The following is a 21,163-nucleotide window of genomic DNA, read 5'->3' as shown; positions in this document are numbered from 1 at the left end:
ATAATATCTTATTTCTTTAACATTCTTTTACAAGACACCTAACAAACAAATCTAACTTATCTGGGATATCAATCTCGTATACATTCTTTATTTATTATTTGTCTTAAGACATCATATCAATCCGGTACAACGTCTACATGACAGAGTTTTCACTGGATACAAACCCCCCTCAAAAACCTATGCCTACTCCCCTAAAAAACTTTATTCATATGTTATTAATTTCACCTTTTTAATTATACTCCTTTCATAAATTTTAAAAAGAATAACATAAATTTTTTAGTTCTACTACCAAATATCAAAATATTGTGAATATAAAATAGTTGTTTTAATATCATGAATTCATTTAAAACACCCCCATTCAACGAATGCATTATTATAGTATATTGTAGTGATCTGCATCGGGCCTAATTTTTCAAGCCCGGCCCGAAATTTATTTTAAAAATGTTTTGCCGGCCCGGTCCGAACCCGAAATTTGTTTAAAAAAAATTTACCTGCCCGGCCCGAATTTATTTAAATATAGAAATTAATTTTCAGAATTACTCAAAATAAAAGACATATGTTATATGTCGTTTAGTTTCAATAAATAAAATCAAATATTTTTATTTTACATAAAAAATTAAATATATTTAAAAAATTTCCAAGGTCCAACCCGAATTTATTTTAAAAATATTAGGCTCGGCCCGGCCCGAACCCGATTATTTTGGGCTTCGGGCTGGCCTAACTTTGCAGATCTCTAGTATATTGTTTGTCATGAATATGAGTTTGTTGAGAATGTCTAACCCTATTAAATTACACAAAAGGATTGCAGAAAGTTTTATTTGGAAAATAATTATGATTGTATGCAATATATATTGGTCGTTAATAAAAGTATTAATTTTTACAGAAATATATTTTCTTTTTATTGGTGTATAAAAACCATATTTTAAAATTTCTAGTGAATATAATAATTTATAAAATATTAATGGTTACGTATAATATAAAATGAGTATTTTTATTTTTAAAATACATTATAATTATCTTTAAAAATAGGGCCCTTAATAATTGATTTATTTATTTGTAAAATTATAAAAAAAACTAGATAAAATTTAAATTCTTTTTTCTCCATTTATACTTTTTCTGAAATATTTAAGTATATTGGTAATAAACATATTTAGTGAGTTTCATTGTTTCTTATTCGACTCCTCTCAAATTTTTTTGCTTTACTGGAAATACGACACTGATGATATTTTTTAAATAATTTTGTATATTCAGAAGGAGAATTTTGAAGGTTAATTATATAATTTGTTACTTTAGAGACCAAAAATATCTTGAGAGTTTGATATTCGTTATAAGGGGGAAAGGTTCTCGTCGAAGGTCCATAACTAAGAGCATTAAAATTTGATTTGTATAACAGTCTATTTAACCTTCATGCTAAATTTCATCATTTTTAAAAATGGTCGTCCAAAATTCATGTTATTTTGGTCGATTCGTAATGGAATTAACTTTAAATAATATCTGTAATATAAAGGATTTATACAGTTTATATTTAAATAAATTTAAAAATCTAATTAAATTATTAATATTTGTATTTACAATTATATATATATCTTAATATATGATTTTAAACAATATTCACTGAACCCGGCTGAACTCGGGTTCAAAAAAAATCCCAGGTTAGGTATGGGGTATGGGAAATTTTAAAAACGGGGTTTAGGTTCGTGTTCAGAATTTTTTTCAAAAACGTTTTCTTCTACAGGTTCTGGTTCAAATCCCTCTTTGTACCATCAATTTTTTTTATTGGCATAAAAAAGTTTCATATTGGGGCCAAGGCAAGTTAAATCATCTTCATCTGAAGAAATATGTACAATTGACAATATTCTTTATAAAATAAATTATAAAGAATACAAATTAACGTATCTTGATTGATTTAATATTAAATATATTTCTTGAATAAAAATTTAAAATAAAAATGAAGGATGGTGGTTAACCTGGCTTTAAAACTCAGCTAAAATTATTTACAAAATTTAAAAAATAATTTTATAATAAAATATGTATTTCCATATTTTTTTTAAAAAAATTTAAAGTAACGAATAGTGTTTTGCTTTATCGTTACTCCAAAAAAAGAAACGCGTTATTTCTAGAAGAAGGTAACGAATGGCGTTCCCTTTCTTCAAAAAGTTAACGACATTACTTTACAGCTCTACATAATAGTGCATATTTTATAAATATAAGTAAAGTATTAAAATAAAATAAAATATGCCCAATAAACAAATAATCTTTAAAATCGGGCGGACGAATTAAAGAAAAAATGGCAGGGAGTTTTAATTTTAAAAAAACTATGGGCAAACGGGAGTTTGGGTAAATACCAATATTAATAATAAATCTAACAAAGTAGGAAGCCATGCAACAAAAAAATTATAGATCTATATCTGATATCATCGGTGAAAATATTTATTGGCGTAACAAATAATATTATTTAATGTACAAAATAAATAAATATAAAATGTAATATATATATATCACTTTATCACAAATTTTATACAATCTCCTAGTAAATCAAAATGACCAGTTTTCATTCGGGTCCCCATAATTTAAAAGTTTTGTCAAAACCACAAGTTACTAACAAATCAAAATCGTAGACATCGGCACCCATTATCTTTCCTTCTTGTGCTTTGAGCGTTTTTATAGGCATCCAACCTGGATGTGCCCAAATCTTATTATAATAATAATAAAAACTATGTAATATAATAAAAACTATGTAATAATAATAAAGTTGCAATTAATATTCAATGCATGTTTTAAACCCTTACTTAATATTATGAGTAATTATAATAATAAAAAAGATAGAAAATAGCACCTAAATCACTAAAATATTCAGAAGAATCTTTAACTTGGATTGCCGCAACCATCAACAAGTATATTCATAAAAATTTAATGGTCCAATGATTAATAAAACTTTTCCAGGGAATTACATTATTTGAGATATAGCTAAAAATTTTAATATATCCCATAATAAAAAAATTATTGGCGAAACGGGTACAAACCAGACCTTCGCACAGCAATTTATGTCTGAGCACACCTTATAACCCTTAGAGATGTGGCATTTGTTTCAAAAGGTTAGAACGATTTGATATAAAATGCTATCGGCATAATTAGTTATAATATTTGTGGAGCTTAAACGGCATTATTATCGGTTAATGATGCTTACTACATTCTATAAAATTTGTTTTTGTTTATTTTTCATTTAGATAGGCACTACCAAATATATTCAGAATATATATTAGAAAATTCGTGATTTTTGGAAAGCGTCTATGGCCTAGTCGGCAAGAGCGTTGCTTACCAATCCGATGGCTATGGGTTCGAATCCCAGCAATGATCTTATTTTTTTCTTAATCTAGCTTGGTGGTTCCGTCCTTTAGGGGGTGGTATATAGGAGGCCGGACTCGACCACGTGATTCCATATTAATATATGTTAAATAATAAGGGTCTTATTATATTTTAATAAATTTTGGTATTTGGCAGTATGTATCAAATAAAAATTGTAAAATCACGATTTGCTCGGAATTGCCTTTGATAGTAAGCATCATTAACCATTATTATCCAATCAATACAATATATAGAAGAAAAAATTGATCGTCATATAATGGACATCAAGGCTATTCATATCATAGAAGGGAGTTAATTAATGTAATGTAGAATTCATTATTTACCATCTTGTAATTCTGAACTTAGCCCAACCGAGGATTTTTTTTAAAAACAATTATCATCCCCAGTATCGATAGACAAGATGCGATTCAGGTCATAAACGAGATGATAATAGACTAATTCATTAAACTATGATTCTACAAATTTTTATTCAAAAAATGCAGCCATTTGTAAACTTACCTAGTAAATTTCACACGAATATCTTTGATATTGGAATAATTTCTTACCATCAGCTTACACAAAAAGACCAATGTTATTTTAAAAGCTCTCCTCAGCAATTTTTAAAAATATGGATATAGAACCCAATAATACTGATCCAACAATAAGCTTATTATTAGAGATGTACCGATATTTATTATCGAGTCGGGCCGATATTTCACCCTTTAAAAATATCGGTCATTGGTAGATATAAAAAAATTCCGATCCGATAAAATGGATTTCAATTTTCATAATATATTTGTTTATTACTAATTATGAAGTAGGTGAACTTTATTATATAAATTTATCAATAAAAATATTTTATATTTTTTAGGACCCATGAATATAAACTATAAATGATCATTATAATACATTTAAATGACTTGATGTTACTATTAAAAAATATATAAGATGAGTAAATCCATGTAGTGATGCAAAATCATTCCATTTGAGCCCATTTTTTAAAAACTAAATATATTAGGCAGAAAAATATCGCCTGAGCCTCGAGATTTCGATAATAGTTGTCCAAGCTTTTGTGCCATCTATGAGAAAAATCTTCAAACATTGAATTATCATTTTTTAAAAATTGGTTCAGATGTAACGATTTTGCAACACTAGATGTATGTATTAAAAATTAAAACGATTAGTATGTTTACAGAATACAAAATCAGACATGATATCGGATCGATAATCGACCAGTATAAATTTAATATCGGATCGGCCTCCAAAAAGTGGTATAGTTACACCCCTACATCTTACTATATTACTTATGATTTGTTCTATATGGGTTAGGGTTAAGTAAAAATAAAATGTTTTGTTTTGGTCAATAAAAATGCTGAACAAAAATTAAAATACTTTGACGGTTCCATCATATGAGGCAGTCATTATGCATTCGCCAGCTGGTTCTATAAAATAGTATAAATATAAAATCTTTAAAATACACTAATTAAGCTTTTTAAATTGTAAACATTCTATTTTATATCCCCATCGTTGTTTGTTATTTTGTCAGATGATTTTTACAATTTGGTGATAGAATTTCATTAATCCCAGGGCAACCAAGCTTGACCCTACCCTGCATTCCTCTAAATTCACTGATGCCTTTTACCATCCAGAGCATCATATAATTTTAATAACTGATACTGTTCTAACTTGAAAATAGTAAAAAATATTGGTAATTTTACTGGCTAAAAATAAGAACAAATTAAAATATCCCTTTTAATGTGTCAAGAGTATAAAATAATTAAATATGTAACCGCATAATTTATGGGAAATATAAGGAATGAAGGGTGTAGTCACGATTAAAGGCAAATGTCTAAGTTAAAAAGGATAAATAACTCCGAAGAATTTTTTTTAAATGAACATAGACAATTAATTTTTAATACTTTTTCTCAGATAATAAAATATTGCATGTAATATGTTTTATAAATTTATTAAAATAAATTCTAATTTGTCCTCTGCACAGAAAGATTAAGAAGGCTCATTGATGGTGCCATGCACAGATATAATTTATTAGTATCACCTTCTTAATTTATATACATTGGTAATATAAGAATAAATTAATTATACTAAACTCATAAATTTGACTTTGGACACAAGATTTTGATGGGCAGGAATGGTGTACAAGCATTTTCTCTGTCTCAAATCCCAGATTTTACACGTATTATCCTGGCTTCCGGTTATTAATTGAAAGCTAGATATGTTAAATTTAAATAAAGAAAAATATAACAAAAAAGAGATAAGAAAAAAAGAAAGCAAAGAGTGGGTAAATTCAATTACATGAAATATTGAAAGATCATACGATCAAAAACTAAATAAAATGTGGTGTCACAACCCGTCATACTTAATTCTGAAAAGAGGCAATCAATCCAGAAAAGAAGCAAGAACACCCGTTTTTCAGATATAGATCATTTTGGCATAAGGTGATTATGACAAGCGTATTTTTTTTTCTTATATGTTTTAGTCTAAAACTATATTCTACTTAGACAGAATTTTAGAACCTTAAACAGAAAAGAGAAAAAAAAATTAAGCAATTATCTTTTTAAGTTTTTTTATTGCTTGCATAATTAAAAACTTTATAACCTAATATTTTTAAGTATTTAAATTTTTTATATTAGAACCATGCAAATATTTTAAAAAACACATATAATCCTGTCAGGAATCGAATAAAAGAACAAAAGAGTAATAATAGCTACCCACCAAATATTTTTAATTTATTGATCTCGATCTTTTTGTAAGTTGATATTGTGATAATAATTTTTTAGGTTTAAAAAAATATATAATTAATTATCGATCCTATGATGTAATCCCCCCCCCTTAATTTTTCAAACATTTTTTAATTAAACCTTTCAATACTTTATTTCGTTTATCTGTATTAAAATAGAATTCATTCCACCTAACGCCCATTTTAATATCTTATATAGTCAACCAGAGTTGTTAAAGAATAGAGATCAAAGGATCGACGATTTTGGATTCGATCCTAATTCAGACAATTTACTTGGATTTCTGATTATCTCCTTATTGAGAATGATGATCGAGATCATTTTGTTCAATCGATCCTTTAAAAAATTTATTTTTTAAATCACTATCTTTATCATATTTTATTTATATAAGAACATTTTAACTTTTCTTCAGCTCTCTAGGTATTATACCTTATAGAAACGGGTGGAATTCAAAATATTTAATTTTAAAGTTATTACTATTAATCACTATACAATGATCACTGCTACATGTTGCTAATGTAAAAGGAACATATCTTCAAAGGTTAGTATAACCTCGAAATGCACCTAAAAGTAAGTTATTATTAACTAATTGCCCTGAATTCCTGGATTACAAATAATTTTAAGAGACGGGAAAGTCAGGATAGGGATGGGCGAGGAAGCGTCCCGTAGGCATAGCGTCTATGTGACGCATCCCATCCTAAAAATTAAAGATGAAAAAGAGATTTGACCTTCACTATTCGTTTTGACGGTAAGATAATTAGAACAATAAAACATACCAATAAAAAATATATATTTATTTAGCTGATCAGAAAATAAGATAAATTATAAATAAAATCGATAGATATTTGATACCCATTGGGATGCCAATCGATGGAGTATATAGGCTTTAAGTGATCTTCCATAAACATAATGCAATGGCCTGTTCGCAAATCCCAAACTCTGCCATATGTATCCAAACTCCTTATGGTACATTTAATATCGTATATACAATACAATTACAAACTATATAATAAAATTATTATAAGTTAAAAAGAACAAAATTGGAACTTATATTATATTGGTGTTGCAACGAAAATCATATATTTAAAAATTTTTTTAACCCTGTAGCAGCTAAGGAACCGTCTATTTGAAATGCTATATCGAAAACCGCATCGGAATGCCCTTCTTGATATAATATTTCTTCTCGATTCTCTAAATCCCATAATCGCCATGTGTTATCAAAGCTAAAAATTATTTAAGTATTTTAAATCTTTTATGTAAAAAATCAGGCCGAGCGTCAATTTTTAAATAAATATTATATCGATTGCTAAGTTTGAAAATCATATAATTGATCATTAATACCACTTATACTTCATAGTGAAAATAGAAAGCCAGAACATTAAATTACTATGCCTATTATAATGATCACAAGTTTTTATTCTTTAAACAAAGTTTCAAAATTGTATCTCCCAGAGAACGAGATAATTTAAAACGTAAGAAAAATTATAACATTTCTGAGACCCAAAATCAAACTTGGAAAGGGGTGTCAAGGAAATTTTGAAAGTTTTGTGAGAAATTTTGAAAGTTTTATATCATAACTGTAGTCCATATTGTGTCTTATTAAAATTTGTAAATTTAATATACTATATATTATTGTATTGATTAAGATTTACCAACAAGTGGCTAAAAATCTCCCGGAAGGATGGAATTGCAATCTTGATACCCGATAAGGTTCGTGGCCTTCTAGTTCGTGGATACACTCGTCCCTAAAATAATCAATCATAATATTTATGGTTTAAAAGGAGAAATTAAAAAATTTCATAATTTTTTTATTAGCTGTAAGACAAAATATTCCATATTCAATGGACTTAACGAATTAATGTTCCATAATTTGACCGTTCCATCATGGCCACAGGAAGCCATGTGAGCTGTATCGTGCAAGTCATCTCCAGTTTTTGCAATAATATTTCCTTCTTGGTTATAATCATCGTACCTTTTATATTTCAAATGAGCTTTATAAAAAAATATAGTGCACATATATAGAATCTTGGTAGGTGAGTAAAATAAAAGTACACATAAAAATCACGAGTTTTATAATTAAAATGAAGGCATATATTTATTTATCTTCCTATGCATGTAGAGAACCTTATATATCATCAAATATATCATAGATATTAAAAACTGCGATTTATCGTTAATTTATCTTTATAATTTAATATAATTTGATAAGAAAATTATTCCTATTATTAGAGATGTAAATTTCCCGGGAAAATTAGTTCAAGGGAAATTTCCCCCAGAAAATTGGGGAAAAAAGGGAAATAACGGGAAATTAAAAAATAGTCACAAAATACACTTTAAACATTTCAATTTTTTTCTATTGAATAGCTTTATTAAATTTGGGGAACTTAGGTAAAAATAATTAAACAATAAAGACAAAATAACACTGTACACATTTCATTATTTTATTGAATAACTTTATTAATTACAAGAAGCATGTATTATAAATTACATTTAATGGGTGCTAATAAAATAGCATCAACATCTTCATGGGATACAATTGAAATATCATCATCACTCTTTATAAATCCGAATCTAAACTTTTTTGATGATATCTCGAACTTATGTATTTGTGTGATCCTTTAAATGTATGTTATGCCTGATTGATATTAATTTTTCGACTCTTTCAATTTATTATTCTATTTCTCGTTTTTGAATGAATTTTTCCAAATACTGACCAGTTTCTTTCAGACAAGGTACTTGAGTGTGGTATCGAAAGGCATCTTACTGCAACTTGACAAAGGGGTTGATTCGTACATAACTCTTTCCACCATAGAGTGGTTTGGTATGGATCGAACTCTCCCATATGCTAGCTCCTTTATAGAAACCTTATTTTGACGATATTCTGCCAAATTATGCATAATTTTTCCAATATCGCAATTAATTTGACTGAAATAATATTTACCAAATTTAAAGCTACTGTAATTCGTGGCCTGTTAATTTCACGCCATAATATCTAGGATAGAGAAGATTTGTTGCCTAATGATATTCTCGGCAGCGTTTATTAATATGTATCTTAACACTTTTCAAATCATTTTCATTAAAAATAAAAGTTGATGAATTGAGTTTATCTTTTATATCCCAAAATATTTCTGGTACGACAGATAATACAACTGTATCCGATTCTACAATTATAATTTTGTTATAAATAAATTTCAAAAAGTCAGTACAGATTCTAATTTATCCCAGTTGTCCAATATAAAACAGTGTTTGTTTATAAATAAACTTGAAATTGCAATTTCTAGCAAAACTTCCTTATTTTTCACAACACTTTGCAACATTATAACAAAATCTCCCCATCTTATCAGACTTGGAATTTTAAAGGAAGATTTATATACTTTTAATATTTGCCTTTCTTTAAAAGTTGCCAATAAAATACCATTAAATTTTATATATTTAATTATTTGTTTGGTTTTTATGATGATCTGTTCAATAAAACGTATTTGGTATAAATCTTTAATAAGCAGATTCAAGCCATGTGTAAGCATTCTATATAATTATAATTTCCCTTAACAAGACTTCAGGCCTTTTTCTTATTCTTTACAATATCAGTTATTAGTGAGATGAATTTTTTTACTACCAATTTCTTCAATTACCTCGATAAGTTCAGATGCAATATAATCACGAGTAGTGATGTAAAGGTAATGAAATTTCCAGGGAAATTTACAGAATTTTCCCTTAATATAAATACAATATTTTATTGCAAAAATTATGATTTATAATTTAATTTATTATATCATAAATTTAAAAATAATTATTATTTTCAGTCTTTAAACTTATTTTTTTATTGGTGCAACCATTGAGTGTAACTCCTCAAATCTAATATTTTAAAAGTACAAAAACAAAGGTAAAATCTTAAACATTATATTCTCATACATATTATTAATATGATATATTATAGAATTATTAATATGATATATTATAGAATTATTAATAATTAATGATATATTTAGATTTAGGATCATTAAATTTTAATCAGACTATATAACTGGTATAATAATTTATTGATGTTTAATTTAAATTAATATGATTGCAATATTTTATTGATGCCTCGGAAAACTTCCAACATTTATTAAAGATACAAGGGTATTTATCAATATGAAAATATTGTCAATTGGCATATAATTTCCTAAATTCAATGGATTTAAAGATAATGGGTTCTGGAGTCATAATTATGAAATTAATGATATACTCTTTAAGAATGTTTGTCCAGTCATCGTTAATGAGAGTAAAATCTTTTAGAGTATCGAATTTGTTGTTGATAATATTTGTCTCTTTATTATATTCAAAATCTAATAATGTTTTACTAATTGTATATCTAGATGGAATTTTATAGGCTGTGCACATTAATTTTAAAAATGATAAAATATTCATTTTCAACTAAATGAAAGGGACAATTTGATATAAAAATAGCTAAAGCCAAAGAACTGTCAAGTAGTGTTTGATTTTTTTCAGTTATAGTGTCAAAAAAATTTTGAATTTTAGATGTGTAAAATTATTAGTATTTTCTTTAAAAGTATTTAGAATGATTTTTATGTTTTTTTTGGATCTTATTTTATTAGGATTACTGGAATCTGGTATACATACTACAATATCCTCTTCAGTAGAATTAATATTATCAACTTCATTAAATTGTAAACTATAATATACCTTTTACATTTTTTGAATGCTGAGATATTTTTGTTGAATTTGGGAATATATGTCAAATAACAATATTTACATATTGATATATACCCTTCCTTGTTATAAGCTGTATCTTTAATAAAATGTTTCCAGATGTTAGAAATTTTTCGAGGCATCTAAAAAATATTGCAATCATATTAATTATTAATTTAAATTAAACATCAATAAATTATTATACCAGTTATATAGTATGAGAAAAATATAATGATGCTTATATATCAAATATAACTAAGTATTATATGAGAATGAAATGTTTAACATTTTACCCTAGTTGTACTTTTAAAATTATAGATTTGAAGAGTTGCACAAAAAAAAGTTTAAAGACTGAAAATAAAAATTATTTTAAAATTTATGATATAATAAATTAAATAAATTATAAATCATAATTATTGAAATAAAATATAAATCATAATTTTTTCAATAAAATATTATATTTATTAGTGAAGGTCACGGTCCGGTCTTTGGTCCGGACTGGGCCGATATCCTCGGACCGGACCGGACCACGGTCCTTAAAAAAAGATCGATCTAGACCGTGGTCCTAAATAAAAAACATATTTTTTTAACCTAATTTAATTTTTTTATTATTTTATTAAATATAAGATTATATAAACAATATAAAATTAATTATGAATAATATAATAATTAATACAAATATTTAATTTAAATAAATGCTAATGTCTTTGTTTGTAGAACTTCCTTGGAAGGAATTAGAAGAGGGACTTAATGGAGGCGGTAGATCTATTCCATTCTTTAAGCAAGAGCCCATACACATCAAAGCTTCTATTGTTTTGTTTGAAAGCCTATTCCTTTTTTTAGTGACAAGATCTCCTGCTTTAGAAAATATTTGTTCACAGGGGACAGATGTTGTTTGAATTGCTAAAAAATTTCTAGCTGCTAATGAGAGGACTGGAAATCTATATAATAAACTATATTGACTATTTAAAAAATATAAAAGACCTTTCACTATTGGCTTTCCACCATACTAGTATGTCATCCTTTAATGAAACAAGAGGTTCATTCAAATAGGTGTGAAGTTCTGATATATTTTCTTCAATGATTTCTGCCGATATATAATCCCCTTCTGAATTTCTTTTTTGGGATAAAATTCTTTCTAAAAAACTAAATTCATTGATTTCCTCCTGGCACAAAGTTTGAAAATTAGGATTTAATAAATAAATATTAAAAATATACCTGAGAATCCGTTATTCCTGTATTTTTTTTATTTTCTATTTTCCTTAAATATTTTGAAAATTTGGTCATCAATTCTATTAAGAGTATTAGGCATGTAAACTTGTTTTAATCTCGGATTCAATGATGTTGAGACATTTGATTCATAGCAAAATAATTCTTTGAGATATTTCTGCATTTTAACCAGCATGTTATTAAGAATTTCTTTTCTTGTATTGTTATTATCCTTTTTTATATTATTTAAAATTTCATTATTTATATTCTCCATATATAACATGGAAATCCCAACTGTAGGATATTTGGATCCTGATAAATCAAGTGTGGTTTTATAGAAGGGCCTTAAAAAATCTACAGTCTCTTTTCTTTTTCACACTCAGTAAAGAAAACCCCTTTAAATTGTTTGTAATTCAAAAAAAGTACTTCTTCCATAGCATCCATGTTCTAAAAATTAAATATTTTTTAAAAATAATTGGATAAAAATGTAAATACCTCATAAATTATATTCATCATTAAATAGGAGCTATTCCATCTAATAGGGATATCAGAAAGGATTTTAAATTTTGTAATACCCTTATTTTCACATATTTGTACATATGCTTGATTTATTTTGGGTGATTTATTTATAGAAAAGGCTATGTCTCTACACTTTTCTAGGATAGTTGTAATATATGATAAACCTTCTTGAGATATTAGGTTTAGAATATGGGCACAGCATCTAAAGCCTTTAAATTTTTGTTCCTTATAAATATTCTGCAAAATATCCGTGCTTTTTAGGATGTTATTAGCATTATCTGTAGTACAGGTCAGTATATTCTCCTCCAATTGATATACATCAATTACTTCTTTTATAGCTAAGGATATTTCTTCAGAAGTATGAGGAAATGGGATATGATTTATATCAGGTAATATTTTTTAATGTAAAAGAAGAATCAATATAGTGTGCAGTAATGGCTATAAATGAAATTTAGTTTATATTGCTCCACATATCTGTGGTAAAGCTTATTAAAGAATTATTTTTATTTAAAATATCTTTTAGAGAATTTCTTAGTTTCTCAAAATTAGCTGTATAAAAATTTTTAACTTTGTTTTTTGACCAAATTGTAGCAGTTGAGTTTAAATATTAGATTAAATTATGAAGACCTGAACTTTCAAAAGTCTTCATTGGCAGAGAGTCCATTATTACCCATTTTATAATAAGTTGGTTCATATGATCTGTTTGGAATTTATCCAATGGTATTGAAGAAAGTGATTTTGTACTTGTGGAGGGCATATTTAAATTAAGAGTAGATTGTGTTTTTGAGATATTTTCATTATTAGAAGTATAAATTTTATGTTTTATCAAATGTCTGCTTAAGGTACCTAATTATTTTATTAAGAATAAGGTTAAATTATTTTGACAATTAATTATTCAGACAGTTTCTTAAGAAAAAATAGATATATAAATAATAACCAAAATATTTTAATAATAATACTGCTTATTTTGATTAACTTATTGCTTAAAAAATTATAAACAATTATTTTGTTACTTGTTGCTGACGATATGTTAAATTTGGTATTACAGTGAACACATATTCTATGTTTTTTATTAGGACTATAAGTAAAATGTTTCTTGGACAAACTTATGGTTTTCATATTGTAAAAAAAAAATTAACAAAATCTAAAATAACTCCTCTAGAAAAATATCATAAAATAAAATATACAAAAAAATTATATTAATTGAATAGTAAAGTAAACTTAAATATTAATAAAAGACCGGTCCAGACCACAGTCCTCAACAAAAAGATTGGTCCGACAATCGAACCTTCACTAATATTTATATTAAGAGAAAACGTGAAATTTCCCAAGAAAATAAGTAATTTTCCAGGAAAATATGAAATTTCCCTACCTTTACATTTCTATCTATATATATATATATATTAGAATAATGAATGAAATAATAAAAATATAATAATAATAATACATTTTGATTATAAATTACTCAGAAATAATAATTTTAAAAAAGTGTGACCTTAAGATATGTTATATAAATAAAAAAATTATATAACTTTATGTCAGGTCTAAATTTTACGCAACCAACATTCGTAGCATGCCCTTTAAAAGTTCGAAGTAAGGCACAATCCTTAGCCCTCCAAAGCTTACAGAGTCCACTCCAGGAAGAAATGGATAGCAGAGTTCCATCTGAGGATAGATCGCAGGATGAAAGTGGGCGATGGTCACCAATTTGAGTGAATAGGAGGGAAAAGGACTTTTTTAAAAAAAATATTTTAATGAATATTAATAATTTTGAGTAGGAATTTAATTTTTTTAAATATCATATTGGCATGATCATTTATTTGTTGGAATATGGAAAAATTAATTTTTAAAATGGCTAACCCAATATTTAAACCAAAAAATATTATGCAAGCTTGGAGATTTTGCTCATAGATGGCAGAAGCGTTCGGACATCTATTAACAAAATAGCGAGGCTTGTGTATTATTCTTTTGGTTAAAATCTTAATTTAAAATTGATGAAATCAAGCCTCAACAACACTAATTTTAATTTGTTTCGTAATTAGTCAGTGTTTTCTCCATAGTTCCCATTTACATCTCAACATATACAATTTTTGAAAGAGGGGCATTCCATTATAACAAAAAAGGGCCGTTTTGAAGACATTTTTGAAATAAAATATTTTAGATAGTTGTTCAGGAAGAGTGCCACAAGCAAATAAAAATATAAAATAAAAGGGATAAAAAATTTAATTTAGTTACCATAATAGCATTACAAAGTTTTATTGTTATTTTTCATTAAGAACTATAGTTAGTAATGGTACTTTTACTGAATTCAATGTTTAAAAAATAAGCTTACATTTATTTTTTTGTGAATTTCCTGTTTTCGAGCTGTCCTTTGAGTTTCCGTGATTTGTAAATCTATTCTAGCCTGATTCAATCTTTCTTTGGCTCTGTAAACATTTATAAATTGATGATTTGATTTAGTCGATTAAAAATTTTATTATATTACGTTGGTAATGAATATTTAGCTATCCAAAGTCTAGCAGCCTTCAGTAAGGTTGGTCCTTCATGATACCATGTTTCATTCTATAAAAAAATATATAACATTAGCCTAATATAGCTTAATGAAAATAAAATAACATTGCTACTCTTTAAAAAAAAATTAGGCAGCTTCCATTTGAAAAAGTAACACATAAATTAACTGAATATTTTATTATTTTAATTTAATCATTTTTGTTTTTAGATCTCATAATTATATTTAAAAAAATATGTATAAAAAACAAATATACCTATATGGAATTGTAAATTAAATAAGAATAACACTTTAATTAAAATTATTGTACTTATAATTAGATTAACGAATAATTTTTTACTAGATGTAGTGCACTAAAGCTATAAAAAATATTCAAATGCTCTAACAAAAGCAATAAAAAGATTAGCTTACAAATTTAACAACACTACATTATAGTGCAACATAATTGAGCATTTTTGAATTAATGTTTATAATGTGATCCATTTTCACAATACCATTTTAAATGTATTGTTTGTGACTTAGGGTGTGCACTATTGGATCTAATTATTGTAGAACTTTGGGTGTAGATTTCAAGTTTTCTCTTTTTCTTATTAAAATAATTTTTTTCAATATATTTTAAATATGACTATTATTTTGAAAAATATTAATTTTAACTAATTTTACTTTTAAATTAATGTTCATAGTGACAATTAGGAAAGAGATGTGGGTGGAATTTTTTATTAGTTTAATTTAAAATGATATTTGTGAAAAAGGTAAATTTACAGAGGGGAGAAACCCACCTTGTTATGCATATGACTCAACTTTTATAAAAATTTTATTATAAAAGAATGAAGCTATATTAACAATTTAATAATTTAATTGTATATAAATATAATTGAAAACTATAAATAACATGCTATACATCTGGAATATCAGATCTTTGATTTGATGAATCACTTTGAGAATGGAATGCCTCTTTTAATTTTGCAATAACATCATCACCTAAAAGTGACAATATTTGTTTCAACCTTTCTCTTCTTTCTCCTGGGCCTTCTCCAAACACACCTATATATTATAATATAATTATAGGCTATGATATTAAAAATTGCTTACAAACTGGTTTTTTAAGTTTTCTCAAATATGATCTAACTTCTGCATCTTCTGTAGTTAAATTTAGTTGCCTCGCCTAATATTATAATCTACAAAAAAAAATTAAAGAATTTACTCTTTTTCGTCTTTCAAATTCAGCCAAAATAGCTTTTTGATTGTCTGATGGATGAACAGCATTTAATGGGATAGTATCTCCTATTAAGAAAATAAAGGATAGATTATAATATATTTTTACCTTGTGTAAGATTTATATTTCCGGCTTTAATGCCTAATTTAATATCTTCATCAGTCGATCCAGAAATAATTCTGAGAGCCTCGTGCTCTGCTAAGCTTCCATAATGAATTTTAGGTGGATTCAATTGTTGACGTTCCATAGAAAAATGCACTAAATTGATGACATGTCTTGCAATATAAGACAGATTACAAATATGAAGCAAACAGTGCTTATTAAATTATGTTTTTTATATTTCATTATTTCAAAAATAAAAATAAGAAAACTTAAGAGCATTAACAATGATATATCATGATATCATTTTGGTTCACGCAAATATAAATTTAATTGAGTCTGTATTTATCACGAGTATTAATCATTTTTATAAGAAAATTCTTAAGATAGAAATCAGTATAAGAAATTTCTTTGTTAAATTTTAAGTATATTTAATTAAGATATTTACTCATTTATTTTATATATAATAGATAATGAAGGAAGATGAGATATAGTTTGAGATAAATGTTTTAAGAACTGTAAACGATATTGATTTTAATGATATTTAAGACAGAAGAAGAGGAAACAATGAAGTCAGAGTTCAACAAAGTACATTTATAATTTATCAATTTCTAACTAAACTTTGAGAGATAGATATTATGAAAGTAAAAAGGTTAAGAAAAAAAAAAGTAAATCAATTTATATAAAAGATATTATTATTTAAAATAAAATAAACTATATGTGAGGTTGAATAGGGAAATGTGAACTATCATAGTAATTGTTTTTTAATATAATTAAAAACAAAATTAGATATAGGCATTGAATTTGATGAGAATGCTGTGGCAAATCTGATTGTTGGTAACAATTCATGTATTGTGTATTAGATAATGAATGACTTGTAGAACAAAGTAAATTCATTATCTAATACATAGTACATGAATTGTTCTATTTCATAATTATTTTAATATCAGATTTCATAATCATAATTTATTCATATACCTTAAATGCATTTTCCAAATTAAGTTTATTACCAACCATAATTTTATCATATTTTGCAAATACTACTTATTATATTTTATTGGCTTAATTCTGATTCACAAAATTATCTTTATCCATATTAATTTCATGAAATATCCAAGACATTAATGTTGCTCAAACAAATATCACAATACAAAGTAGTTTACACTTAATCTCATTTTCTAATCATTCCCCTTAATTTATACAAAAAACATCCAATAGATTAATATTATAGGTTCTTTATCCCAACCTCGTCGCCAATTTAATATAAATAATTCTGTCATAATATCTATTTCCCCAATTTAATACAGTGATTCTCAGACATACAATATAAGCGATTCAGTCATATCATATTTTTCATCAAAATTTCATAATATTGATTGGTGATGAGCCGCCAACAGAGTTAAACCCTTCTCGGTAGGTAGAATTACAGTGTCAATTTCTATATGTATTTTCTCATCTGTTTTGTCATATAATATTCTTAGACTTTTTCCATACACCTTTCCTGTTACTTCAAGAACTTTAAACATTTTTATACTATCAATTTCATATTTTTACAATTTCAATTAGTTTTTTCTTTAAAAATATATCTTTATGATCTTTAATTCCTTTAGGATCCCCGATTTTTTTGTCCCCATTTCTATTCCTGATTGAACTTATTTCTTTATTAATCCGCCCCCTAACTTTATCCTTACGTCTGTCTGCTAATATTACAAGAGGGCACATTCTTATACATTTATGTATAAGAATATTCTCCATAAAACCTTTTATAATATTAATCCCTAGAGTTCTATTAAATCTATTAGAATTAATAGTATCCTTTATTCAAGCATGCGTGTATATATCTCTTATTTCATTATATATTAGAGAATCTTCTAATTCCTAAATATATAATCTCATGATAAAAAATCTTTTGTATATTATTAATCCATCATTTTGGCCATTACTAGGCTCACTCTCGGCACTAGGAGCAATAGCAGCTTTATTGGGTGTAATATGAAAAACTTCTAATAATATTATTTTTGTCCTTTTTGCAGTTGTAGCTATAATAATAACTTTTTATATGTGAGGAAAGGACCTACAACGTGAATCCTCTATATCAGGGGAAATATTATCAACGATCTCTAAAAGTTTAGGATTCTCTTTTATTCTATTCATTGTCTCAGAGATAATATTCTTTGTCTCATTTTTTTGGGCCTACTTTCGCTTTAGACTTTGCCCTGATTCGGAGATCGGGAATAACTGGCCCCCTATAGGAGTAATACCTATTCCCTTTTTTGAAACCCCGCTGATAAACACTATTATTTTATTAATAAGAGGAATTTCAATCACTTGAGCTCATCACTCATTTTTTGCAGTGAAAAAATCCAGCTCAGTGTTATACCTCATTGCCCTCACAGTAATTTTAGGGTTATACTTTACATACCTTCAAGTTGAAGAGTACTTCCAATCACCTTTTTCAATTAATGACTCTTGCTTTGGAAGAGTTTTTTTCGTGGCAACAGGATTTCACGGGTTTCATATCATTATCGGGTCCATTTTTCTTCTATCTGTAACCCCTCGAATCATAATGGGGTTAATCTCAATACTAGATATGCTTCATTTTGAATTAGCAGCCTGATACTGACATTTTGTTGATGTTGTGTGACTATTTTTATACCTGTGTTTGTACTGATGGGGGGATTAACCCGCCCCCGCCAATGCGTGTAAAGTTTTATACACCTAACTATTTTAGTATAATTAAGTACATCTAATTTCCAATTAGAAAGAAATTAAAATAGTATACTACAATGCTTCATTCTACTATTTTAATTTCTTTATCCTTACTAATCTCTTACTTTCTGTTCAATCTATATAAAATTTTATTTACACCCACGAAATTAAAAATTAATTCCTTTAGATCATCATTTGAGTGTGGGATTGACACTTTTGGTATATCCCGAATACCTTACTCCTTAAAATTTATATATATTACAATTTTATTTATTATTTTTGATCTTGAGATCGCTATCATCGTATTACCACTAATGAAATCTTTTAATGAGATCAATTTTTCAGTTTTAATACTTTTAGTATTAATTGTAGGTATTACTATGGAGTGAATCTATAACAATATTAATTGATACAAGTAAACATCTTGTTAAACTGGGGTATACTATAATACTTTGCATGTATTGTTTTAGAAAAATTTCTAATACTCCAAAATTCTAAGATCTAAAATTTAGACTCTTTTATAGACAACATTTAACGTGTCCTTAGTTTTAGGTAATTTAAAATCTGAATACTTAATTGTTACTTAAGACGTGATTACTCTCCCTAAAAGAATAATATTATAATAATTATTCTATAAATTGGTAATTTATATCTATAGAAAATTTTCTATAATATTCTATTCAATGATATACTTCGCACATAATTAGATTAATCACAGGACTAATCATAATTAAAATTTTAATAAGCTTCCCTTTAGTTATTAAAATACTTCTATTTATAGAAATATTATCAATTATAGGTATTTTAATAGTCTTTAATAACTACATAGGAACTTCTTTATCTATTATTTTTCTTTTATTTATTTTAATTATAATAATTATCGAGGCAACCATATCTCTTACCATACTTATTAACTTATCAAAAAGTTCCACTTTTTTCATAGTGTCTTCATCCTTTCTATAATAATTATAGAAAGGATGAAGACACTATAAATGATAGTATCCCTCCTCTTAATAACCCCATTTATTGGGTTTCTGTCACACTTACCTATTTTAACAATAATGACAGGGATATTACTAGTATCCCTGTCATTAAACTTTGGTTCCTTGTCAAACATAAACTTATGGTCCAACACGATAATAAATTTAGATTCATTAAATATTTTATTTACTTTAATATTTATTATTTCTATCGTAGTTATCATTTTCATTATATCCTTAGAATCTGAGATGTTTAAACTTTTAATTATAAAAATTATTCTAGGTATAACTATAGTTATACTTCTAGTACCTCTAATTAATAAAATTCTTTGATTTTTTATTTTTTTTGAGACATCCCTAATTCCGATCATGATGATAATTTGAGGTTGAGGTTCAGGGACAATAAAAGAAAAAGCAGCGGCGTTGTCTGATAATTTGAGAGGTTGAGGTTCAGGGACAATATTCCTTATCATTTTGGCATTTTTAGTAAAATTACCTATTTACATTTTTCATCTCTGACTTCCTAAGGCTCATGTAGAAGCGTCGACATCAGGATCCATATTACTAGCGGGTTCCCCGGCTATGGGGGATAATTATGTCTAGAATCGGGATATCATTTAGAAATAAAAATCATAATTGCTTACTCTAGTGTATCTCATATAACTTTTCTTGCCATTAGAATACTTCTAATATCTTTCATTTCACTAGAAGGATCTATCTCAATAAGTGTATCCCACGGATTTATTAGACCTTCCATATTCCTTATTTTTTATTTAATATATAATAAAATATCTACCCGTAATATAATTTTAGTTAAATCTCAAATAAATATAAAATCTTTATATGCCACATTAATTCTATTTATAATTTTAATATTCAACATTGGGTGCCCGCCATCCTTTAATCTATTCCCAGAAATTATTATTATTTATAATTTAATAAATTTTTCTTATTTATTTATATATCCTATTATTCTTAATACAATTATCTTAATTTTAATTTCTAGTTTTATTTTTACTCGTATTTCTATAGGGGTAAAAAAGGCAGATGTGTCTTCATCCTTTCTACAGAGATCTTTTACCCCCCTTTTTATTTTTTTATTTATATCCTTAATCATATGGCAAGGGGC

General features: G+C 26.4%; 1 protein-coding gene across 1 annotated transcript; it reads right to left on the bottom strand.

The window, feature by feature from the left end:
- Positions 1–2,429: 2,429 nt before the first annotated feature.
- Positions 2,430–16,508, bottom strand: LOC135922634 (U4/U6 small nuclear ribonucleoprotein Prp4-like). The gene is made up of 14 exons (XM_065457053.1): positions 16,355–16,508; positions 16,235–16,314; positions 16,123–16,195; positions 15,932–16,074; positions 15,007–15,083; positions 14,854–14,947; positions 14,054–14,253; positions 7,954–8,073; positions 7,754–7,846; positions 7,202–7,324; positions 6,954–7,061; positions 5,454–5,572; positions 4,738–4,787; positions 2,430–2,692 (listed from the first exon to the last, which is right to left on the bottom strand). The coding sequence occupies exons 1-14, from the start codon at positions 16,491–16,493 to the stop codon at positions 2,552–2,554; spliced, it is 1,560 nt and encodes a 519-aa protein (XP_065313125.1). The 5' UTR covers positions 16,494–16,508; the 3' UTR covers positions 2,430–2,551.
- Between the last annotated feature and the right edge of the window lie 4,655 nt (positions 16,509–21,163).

This window comes from Gordionus sp. m RMFG-2023, chromosome 1, assembly GCF_954871325.1.
Source record: "Gordionus sp. m RMFG-2023 chromosome 1, tfGorSpeb1-WG-v2, whole genome shotgun sequence".
Taxonomy (NCBI): domain Eukaryota; kingdom Metazoa; phylum Nematomorpha; class Gordioida; order Chordodea; family Parachordodidae; genus Gordionus; species Gordionus sp. m RMFG-2023.
The sequence above is the reverse complement of the archived record's forward strand: the minus strand, read 5'-3'. Positions and strand labels throughout refer to the sequence as shown.

Coding starts and splice junctions, on each gene's coding strand:
- LOC135922634 (XM_065457053.1), bottom strand. CDS start 16,493: ATGGAACGTCAACAATTGAATCCACCTAAAATTCATTATGGAAGCTTA. Junction 16,196..16,234: donor AATTTGAAAGACGAAAAAGA/GTAAATTCTTTA, acceptor TTATAATATTAG/GCGAGGCAACTAAATTTAAC. Junction 7,847..7,953: donor AAATTATGGAACATTAATTC/GTTAAGTCCATT, acceptor TGATTATTTTAG/GGACGAGTGTATCCACGAAC.